This window comes from Rattus norvegicus, chromosome 2, assembly GCF_021556685.1.
Source record: "Rattus norvegicus strain SHRSP/BbbUtx chromosome 2, alternate assembly SHRSP_T2T, whole genome shotgun sequence".
Classification (NCBI taxonomy): Eukaryota; Metazoa; Chordata; class Mammalia; order Rodentia; family Muridae; genus Rattus; species Rattus norvegicus.
In genome coordinates this window covers 125,168,559-125,178,903 of record NC_141535.1, presented here as the reverse complement: position 1 = coordinate 125,178,903, position 10,345 = coordinate 125,168,559, and the positions used below count along the sequence as shown (strand labels likewise).

Sequence of the window (10,345 nt, the reverse complement as noted above, 5' to 3'; positions counted from 1 at the left end):
TCCCGCCTTGATGATAATGGACTGAACCTCTGAACCTATAAGTCAGCTCCAATTGAATATTATCCTTATAAGAGTTGCCTTGGTCGTGGTGTCTGTTCACAGCAGTAAAACCCTAACTAAGACAACATATTCCAAGTTTTTTTTCTTATAAAACAATTTTGGGTGCCGGAAAGAAGGCTAGGCTGTTCAGAGTGCTCACTTCTCTCACCGTTTTTGCAGAACTTGGTTTCCCCGCATCTTTAGCAGATAGCTCACAACTACCTGGATGCCCTGTTCTGACCTCCACTGGCACCTTCACTTAGATGCACATAGATACATACAGGAACACACATAAAATAAAATTTTAAAAATAACAATTTATAGGGCTGGAGAGATAGCTCATCAGTTAAGAACACTTGTTGCTCTTTCAAAGGACCTGGGTTTACTTTCCAGCACACACACAGTGGTTTATACCTATCTGTAACTCCAGCTTCAAGGGATCTATCTAATGCCACTTCTGACCTCTTTGGACACCAGGCACAAATGTGCACATATATACATGCAAGCAAAATACCTATATACATGAAAAAAGATCTAAATCAACAAAACTTTCAATAACACAAATAGTGGTAATATTTAATCCTTTAACAATATTAAAATAAAATAAAATAAAAAACAAAAAAGTAGACACTTTGCTCTTTTCCTGTTCTGAAGAACCCAATTTTTAAAGTTCATGTATGTATGTGTATATGTGTGTATGTGCACTATGTTCCCACAGAGGGCATCAGATTCCCTGGACCAGGAATAATGAATGGTTGTGAGCCACCATGTGGGTGCTGGAAATTGAACTTGGGTCTTCTATAAGAACAAGTGTGGGCTGGAAAGATAGCTCAATGGTTAAGAGCATTGACTGATCTTCCAGAGGTCCTGAGTTTAATTCCAAGCAACCACATGGTGGCTCACAACCATAAGAGGACCTCATGCCCTCTTCTGGTGTGTCTGAAGACAGCTACAGTGTATTCATATACATAAAAAAATAAATCTTAAAAAAAGAGAGAGAGAAGTGCTCTTATCTTCTGAACCATGTCTCCAGCCTAAAGGAATGAGTATTATTGCTTTAAGACAGGTTCTTCTTGTATATCCCAGGCTGGTTTCAAATTGGTGAACCTCCTGTCTCATCTGTCAGTGTTGGCATTATGTGCAGGCACAACTACACTCACCCACCATTTCACACTCTGATGGCCTAATCTAGCTTACTATACAGAAGGGGTATCAGGCTGGAGAGATGGATCAGGGGTTAAGAGCACTGGCTGCTCTTCCAGAGGTCCTGAGTTCGATCCCCAGCAACCACACGTGGCTCACAACCATCTGTAAAGATGGGTACCCGATGCCCTTTTCTGGTGTGACAGCAACAGTGTACCCACATACATGAAATAAATCTTTAAAGAAAAAGAGGGGGTATGTATGCATAAACTCTAGAGTTGAATCCATTTTTACATTTAAATTATTTTATCATTGTGTGTGTGAGAAACGTATGTCTGTGGGTGTTCCATAGCACACGTATGTCTCCATGGACAACTTGAGGAGTTAGCGCTCTCCATCTACCCTTACATGATTCCAGAGATTAAACCTAGGTAGTCAGGCCAGCCATGGCAGGCATGGTCATCTGCTGAGCCATTTTGATGGCCCTTCCATGCTCGTTTGTGACACTTTCACCACACGTTAGGTAGCCGCAGCTTTCTGGGTCTTCTATTCTATTGGCCTATGTGGGTTCTTGTGAAATACTTTGCTGTTCTTGCTACTGTCTCCGTAGTATACCATGAAATCAAATTATGAGGTCTTACAGCATTGCTTTTATTTTTTGCCTACAATTACTTTAGCCATTGGGGGGGGGGGCAAAGTGTTTTGTGAGCCCATATGAATTTTAGGATTTTTTTTCTAATTCTGTTCATATCATTGGAATTTTGATAGGAATTATGCTGAATCTGTAGCTTGTAGATACCTTTTACTTCTTTAATTAGGCTTATTCTTAGGTTTCATTTTTTAATGAAAATATGAATAGACTATATTTTCTTCTGGTTTCATTCTCAGAAAGTTCATTTTTTATGAACAAAAAGCCTTTTCATTTGTGTGTGTGTGTGTGCGTGTGTGAGTGCAAAGGCCAAAAGAGGATGTCAAGTCTTTATCACACTCTGCATTATTCCTGAGTTTCCCACTGAAGAACTTGCCTGGTGGCCAGCAAGCTCTAAAGAATTCCTGTCCCTTCCCCATCTAGAGCTAGAATTACAGGTATGTGTACAGCCACACTCAGCTTTTAACATGGTTGTTGGCATAGAAACCTGGATCCTTTGCTTGCACGGAAAGCATTCTAACCCATTGAGCCACCTTTCTAGCCCTTGAATGTAATTTTTGGTATGCAATGAAATGTGGTAACATTAGGACCTACAACTCGGTGACCTACAAATGGGAAAATGAAGGAAAGGCTTATGGCTTATGGCTTTTTTTTCTGATGTAACTATTTTTGCCTTTATTGTATTAATTTATTTATTATTTTGTAATGGTGGGATCAAACTCAGAGCCTCACAAATGCTACCACTCTACCACTGAACTGTAACTCTAGACCAACTGTTTTTATTATTGAATGGCCCTTGAGTGGGAGTAGCTGTATTACTTGATAGCTGCTTCCATCCCAAGGAGATGATACACAATAGTGTAAAGATGTTTGACAGGAAACAAGTCAGGGCTACATGGGATACCTGACTTCCGCACTGGCATATATGGCCTTGGCCAAATCCTGTCCACACCCTACAGCATAAACTAAGAATAGCTTCTTCCCCACACTTCCCCTACCCCATTGGTAGGTACTGAACACAGGCCTTAAACATGCTAGAAAAGCACTCTAAAGATGAAAAGAGGGATAGCTTATAATACATGAAAAATCCTATGAAGTTCAAATTTCAGTTCCTCCTTTTATAAAATCTTATTATTTTACATACTTTGGTGTTTTCTCTGCGTATATGTGTGTGTGAGGATGCCACATACCTTGGAACTGGAGTTAGTTACAGACAGTTGTGAACTCCATATGGATGCTGAGAATTGAACCTGGGTTTTCTGGAAGGCATCTCTCCAGCTCTCAGCCCCTTAAGGAAAACACTGCTGGGACACAGCCATGTGTACTCATTTCTGTTTCCTATGGCTGCTGTATAATGCACAATTCAGTGGTCACAATAGAAACCGTGTGCAGTACTGTCATCTCTTTGTTATTGTGACAAGGGGAAGTATGGAGAGCAATCAAGTAGAATTATATAAACACGTTCCAAAGGGGCCAATCTGTTCCAGACCTTTGGGAGGCAGAAGCAAGACATCTCTGTAAGTAGAGGCCAGCCTGGTCTATCTAGATAGCAAGCTCCAGGCCAGCCAGAGCTTCATAGTAAAGCAAAATCATTTATCTAGGGATGATAATCAGATTATAAGGCAGTACCTCTCAGTGTAGACAGTCTCAGAGCAAAACTATGCAAGATGTCCTGGTGGAACAGCCTTGACACATGAATATTTGCAAAAGATTTTGATGACAGGGAACAAAACTTTGAACCCCAATTAAGTGAATTATCTCCCTTGGGAAAAAAATCCGACTCTCAGTTCAGCACGGTGGGTGCACAGCCCTTTAGTCTGAAAGCTCGGGAGGCAGAGGCAGAGAGGCAGAGACAGAGGCACTGGCGGGTAGATCTATGAGTTCAGGACCAGCCTGGTTTACATAGTGAGTTTCAGATCAGACAGGGCTACATAGTGGAACCTTGTCTCAAGAGAGAATTATTATTGATTTTTTGAGACAGTTTGTGTAGTTCTAACTCTCCCGAGTTCACTCTGTAGACCAGGCTGGCATACAACTCCGAGATCCGCCTGCCTCTGCCTTCTGGGATAAAGGCACGCACACACCAATGGTACAGGTGTGCAGTCAGCCCAGCTGACTTTGAACTGTAGGTCCTCCTGCCTCAACTTTCCAGTGTTGGGATTACAGATCAGAGCAACCACATCTGCCTTCCAAACCATTCCTTGGCAGCCTTTGTTCAGGATCCCACTCCTCCCAGTAAAAGGGAATCCTTGGTTAACTGACACCTTGAGGTTTTGTTTGCAATGTGTTTACAGTGTCTAGTGTAATCACATCCGGGTTAAAGACTGAGAGCCATGTGTCAGATGCTTGTTCTCCTGGGATCACATGGTGCAAAGCTGGCTCTGAAGAGATATGAATATTGTGTTAGAGCCTTCCTTACTTATTTCTGCCTTACCATATAGGTACAATACCTAAGGGCAAACAAAATTATTTCAAGTTTGGATACATGAATCAAATGAAAGATGCTTCTGGTAGCTGGAATGATACCTCTTTACAAAGAAAACACATAAACCAAATAATTTCTGAAACAGATTTTATTAGGAAATAAAATTTTGGCAAATATTTTAAAATTTGTTATATAGTTAATATTATAATAGAGAAAGCACCATATTAAAAATACATTGATAAAGTGATCTAATTACAACATTGGTAAAGAATGAAATCTAACTACAGAACTATATCTTCAGGGCCTTTAAGACTGAGTCAGAAATATAGAGTAGTAGTTACATATAAGAATGCCCACCTTATGTACAATACATAAAATTGGGTCAAACCAGCCTATGGTTGGATCCCTGCAACTCTGCTCTGAATTAATCTGTAGTATTTTATAGACCTAATCCACCAGGTGGCAGGAAAATGGCAGGCAGGACTTCTTTGAGAATATATTAGTTTCTCAAAGAATGTGTACAACTTTGTGTGTGTGTGTGTGTGTGTGTGTGTGTGTGTGTGTGTGTGTGCATACACACGCATGTGCTGGGGTGGCAAAGTTCAGGGTAGGGGGCTCGAGAGTTCAATATAGGGGGCGGGGTTTAGAAACCAGGTTAGGATCTGAGGGATGGGGGAAGAGGTTCGATTTGATAAGGTAGATAGCAATTTCAGCCATTTGTCTCAAGCATTTGAGACTTTACAGTACTTAAGTTACTATTTTGCAGAGTGGGTTTGAAGAAATGTGAGTGAAGTCATTTTCTTCTCTGAATTAATAAGTTTAGGTAGTTTTGTGAGTGTTGTCTTGAAAGAGCCTAAACTTAAAAGATGAAAATGAACTTATTTGTGACAGGTAGCCCTGGTTGGCCTGGAATATACTGTGTAGACTGTGCTGGCCTGAACCTTGTGGTTGATTGATCCTCTGTCTCCCAAGTGCAGGAATTTCAGGCATGTACTGCCAGTAACACCCAGTGTAGCCCTAGTTGTCCTACAACTCTTCTGTAGACCAGGCTGGCCCTGAACTCTGCCTCCCAGACAGGGAGGGGGGTAGGGATAGGGAGGTGGGGAGGGATTGGGAGGCAGGTGAGGAGTAGGGGTGGAAGAGACTGTGCCATCACTCCTGGCTCTACACCCAGTTCTCTTATCTTTTGTTTGTTTGTTTTGTGGTTTTGTTTTGAAAACAGGGTTTCTCTGTATAGTCCTGGCTGTCCTGGAACTCACTCTGTAGACCAGGCTGGCCTCCAACTTAGAGAGTGTCTGCCTTTGCTGGGATTAAAGGTGTACACCACCACCACCACCACCACCACCACCACCACCACCACCACCACCACCACCACCACCAAGGCCAGATTTTACTCTTAAGGTTTTACTAAAAGTAAAAGTTCAAGTCTGAAAATACAAAAATGCTGTAGCTCTAACAGCCGCACTGTAATGTTACTCGAAAGTAGTGTCCAAGGGGCCGGAGAGATGCCTCGGCGATCAAGAGCACGACTGCTCTTCTGAGGTTCTGAGTTAATTCCCAGCACCCGCATGGTGGTTCACAACCATCTGTAATGGAATATGTTGTTCCGCTTCTGGTGTGTCTGCAGACAGTGACACTGTACTCATACTCATAAAATAAACAAATAAACCTTAAACAACAACAAAAAAAAGTATTGTTCAAGAAGCTATTGCTCTGCCATCAATGAATTCATAGTAAAGATGTTTAAATAGCTGTTAGAAATTTTAGTGACAGAGACAGAGTGCCACAATATCTTTTTAAAAAGCTGCAGAAGACATGTATAATACACACACCAGACCAGGAAGACCTAATTTAAATGTAAGGACAATACAGATTTCAAAGTAAACACATTTACCTTTTAAACACTTTAGCTCAGAGCAGGTTAACATTAGCACCAAATATCTATCCATATAATTTCCATTTAAAAAGTTAGCAGTGTGCAAAAACCTCATGTTTTTCTGTACAATGGTTTAATTTCATATGTAGTTTTTAAATTCTGAAATTAAAAGGTCAAAGCTGTTAACTCAGTCTATAAGCAACTGAAGAACAAGTATATAAGAAATGTCTGACAGAACCCATCTAGTGCAAAGTTCTTTTATTATATCCATTTTCAACATAAATCTCTCTTAAGTAGAGGAAACATGTATAACCCCCACTTCTCAAACACCTCCAGGTTTTCTTTTTGTTGGCAGTGCTGGGGACTGGCCTCCGAGTCTAGTGGCTGGGCAAGCACGGTCCCAGCCTGGACACTCATCTAAGAGATCTGCTTGTCTCTGCTTCCTGCCCTCTAGGATTAAAGACATGAGTTACCATGCAAGGCATGTTTTCTGAGACAGGGTCTCATGGCTCAGGCTGGCCTCAATTTGCTCTGAAAAAGAAAATGCCTGGACTCCTGACTCGCCGGTCTCCACTTCTCAAGTGCTGGGATTACAAGTGCACTACCACACAGGGTACAGCTCAGCACTCAGGATGCTCATAATTCAAAGGTAACACTGGTTTAATATCTTAAAGTTGAAAACCAGATTATAAATCCACTACACACACAAAAAGGATAGACACGGATTTTTAAAATCAAGTTAATAGCAAAACTGCCATATAACAGTATACAGTACGTGTGATGTTACAATCTTAGTTTCAACAATTCTCTTAAAAACCAGTAGAGTTCTATTTATCCTGAATCAATAAATTATTCACAATTAAAATGTCCTTATAAATAGTAACAACAGATGTTATATAAGGTATATGAGGTTTTTAAGAGTTACAAATACTTCAGGATTGTATGATTCAAGTACTGCTTTCACATTACTGAAATGTGCCTACAGTTGTAAATGCCTGCAGCACTGGCCATACAGACTCACTTGGCAGCAATCAGGTATGTAGTGCTGTCTGCTTGTTTTTCACATCATCATAGGGTGAACTCTTTTAAAGCAGGAGACAGGATGTTATACCATACATCGATCCAATTAGTTAGCATATTTATGAAGGAAACGTTCAAAGGCATCGTAGATGGCTTGTCTAAAATGAAATGTAAAGAATTGGTCATTGACAAATATGGGCAAGGACAGATAACTATTAAATTTCTAAAATTATCTCTGGTTAAAACTTTGGGATAAAATGTGCATCTGATATCCTACAGCCTTCATTCTCTAGAGGACAATACAGGAAAAAAATACCTCAATGTAAGAAATAAAGTATTATGTACTTTTGTTTTATGTTCTAGTCCACTTACTTCCTTGTTGGCCTCCATATATTTCTTAAGGCAAAAAATACCCCCTATCAAGCAACAAATAAAACCCTGGCTAGAGAAATCATCTTACCTGAAGAGTCCCTGTTTAAAGAGATAAGCACTGATATGACCCCCTTCTAGATACCGGATTTCACAGCCAGGCCAAATTTCTTGTAAGCTCCGAACTCCTGTTCGCGGAATATAGGCATCCTCTTTGGCTTGCACCACTATAATGAGGCTCGGGTCAACTGGAACTAAGCACAGGATTTTGATGCATTAAACATTGTTTGATGTTTGAATAAATACCTATTCCCAAAGAAAATGCATCATATCTGAGTCTGTAATCCTAGCTATTTGGGAAGCTACAAGTTCAAGATCTATCTGAACAACTTAGACCCTGCCTCTGACCCTGGGATGATGGCTTAGTGAGTAAAGTGCTTGCAACACAAGCATGGACACATGAATTTACATCCCCAGAACTCATGTTAAAAGCTAAGCATACGGCTTCACTTATATGCTCAGCTCAGGGGAAGTATAGACACTGGCCAAGCCAGTCTAGTGGAATTACAAAGCTCCACTGGGGTGAGGAGTCACTGCAGAAGACACTTGTGTTGCCTTCTGGTTTCCACATGTATGAGTACATACAAATACACACACACACACACACACACACACACACACACACACACACACACAATATACAATGGTACCACAATATTCATCTAATAAAATGATTTTTTTTTTTAAAGAAAATCTCATATAGTCTGGCCTCAAATTCATTTTGTAGCCAAGGAGGATAGCCTCTACCTCCTGTGTGCTAATGCTAAGATTACAGGCATTACTGCTGTTCCCAGTCTATGCACTGCTGGGGATTGAATCCAGACATCGTGCAAGCTATATCCCTAGCCCTAAAGTGAGTCTCCTAAAGATACATACAGAAACAAGAACAAAAGCAAACACAAGATTGCTGGAGCGATGGCTCAAATGGCTGAGAGCACTGGCTGCTATTTCTGAGGACCTGTGTTTGATTCCCAGGCTAACACATAGTGGCTAACAATCATTTGTAACTTCAGTTTCAGGGGATCTGACACCTTCTTCTGGCCTCCATGGCACCATGAATGTATGTGATGTACAGGCATGTATGTAGGCAAAATACCCATCCACATGTGAAACGAATATTTACACACTCCAGATGTTCCCAGTTTCCTAGGCAATTCATACCTGAGAAATTTGCTACGTGAGTGCATTCATCCATGACTCCTTTCATGAATATTAAAGATTCTTTTTGAAGGTTGCTCCTTCTTTGTTCTCTACTGAGCAAGTGTAATGACTGAGGGTTGTAACTTGCAAAACAACTTTTGTTAGTTGTGAGTGTTTGATTCAAGCGTTCCACCTTAGCTGTATCTTGCAACAGCTGTCCTTTTGAAGTAGCACTGATAGATGCTTTACCAGAATGATGGCACTCAGCATGCTTTGGGGACACAACTTGGTCTCTCATATCTAAGTTTAAAGTTCTGGAAACCAGATTCAGGTTAGTCAGCTTGTCTTCATTGCTAGGGAAGTGTTTCATGAACTCGTGTCCCATTTTGAAAGAATCTGTCTGAATAGATAAGAAAAAACATTTAATAAATATTAGAACTTTATGAAACATTCTAAATACAGAAAAGGTAAAAAGTATCAGTAAGTAAAATATGGCATGGCATACATCAAATGGCCTAGTCTCAGAAATTAATGAACAGCTAGGGGTGGTGACACACACCTATAATTATAGCACTTAGACTGAGGCAGGAGAACAGGCTGTTCTAGGCTAGCCTGGGCTACCTAGTGAGAACTTGTCAGAGAAAACCACTACCATCGCCACCACCATCACTGCCACCACACACACAGAGTAATAGAAGTATTTTTCTGATCTCATTTTTTCTGCATAGGGTCTAACTACATAGGCTCCCTCCCATTCTTGATCCTCCTGCTTAAGCTTCCCAGGTGCTGAGACTACAGGCACAGGCCACCACTTCTAGCTCTAAAGTCCCTTCCCTTTTAAGGCACATGACTGGACACTGTCATATGAGTAAACCATGTACAAAGGGAAAATGTATATCCTGCTTATTATAAAAAGTTTCCCACATTCACATTTACAGATGGAAAGGAATTGGTGGTGGTTAAGAGGATACATAAAGTGGAAGTGGCACTTATTGTTCAACAGGTAGAGTTTTACTTTGGGAAGATGAAAAGATTTTGAGATGGATGTTGGTGATGGCTCACAACTGTGAATGTGCTCACTATCAATGAACTGGACCAGCAAAATGCTTAAAGTGGCATTTTTAAATGGTAAACTTCATGTGGGTAAATTTACTATCGTCCTTACAGGGCCAAAGAAAAACCAGATGACAAAATTTGAAGAGAATGAAGATAAATGACACATTACTGTTGAATGTTTCCTAAGGAAGTCAGAGCTGCCAAGCAGTGATCCCAGCACTCAGGAGGTAGAGGCAGGCAGATCTCTGAGTCTGAGTCCAGCCTGGTCTACAGAGTTCCAGGACAGCCATGACTACACAGAAAAATGCTGTCTCAAAGATGCAAAAACAAACTAACAAAGTTACCTGCATCAGGTTTTACTGCCAAAAATTTCAAAATCCAAGATGGGCAATGGATACACTACACACACACACACACACACAGAGAGAGAGAGAGAGAGAGAGAGAGAGAGAGAGAGAGAGAGAGAGAGAGAGAGAGAGAGAGGGAGGGAGGGAGGGAGGGAGAGAGAGAGAGAGAGAGAGAGAGAGAGAGAGAGAGAGAGAGAGAGAAATATAAAAACAAGGTCTTA

General features: G+C 40.8%; 1 protein-coding gene across 6 annotated transcripts in view; it reads right to left on the bottom strand.

Annotated features, from left to right (window-relative positions):
• Positions 1-6,373: 6,373 nt before the first annotated feature.
• The window catches only part of Abhd18 (abhydrolase domain containing 18), a 47,686-nt gene continuing 43,714 nt past the window's right edge, over positions 6,374-10,345 (bottom strand). For 5 of the 6 annotated variants that reach the window (NM_001025039.2, XM_087630673.1, XM_087630676.1 and 2 more), the window contains 3 exons: positions 8,743-9,121; positions 7,613-7,775; positions 6,374-7,310 (listed from right to left, as the gene is read on the bottom strand). In NM_001025039.2, the coding sequence (NP_001020210.2) occupies positions 7,259-7,310; positions 7,613-7,775; positions 8,743-9,121 (594 nt within the window). In that variant the 3' untranslated portion in view covers positions 6,374-7,258. The remainder of the gene's footprint in view (positions 7,311-7,612; positions 7,776-8,742; positions 9,122-10,345) is intronic. The other variant, XR_015667570.1, reaches the window with a different exon arrangement.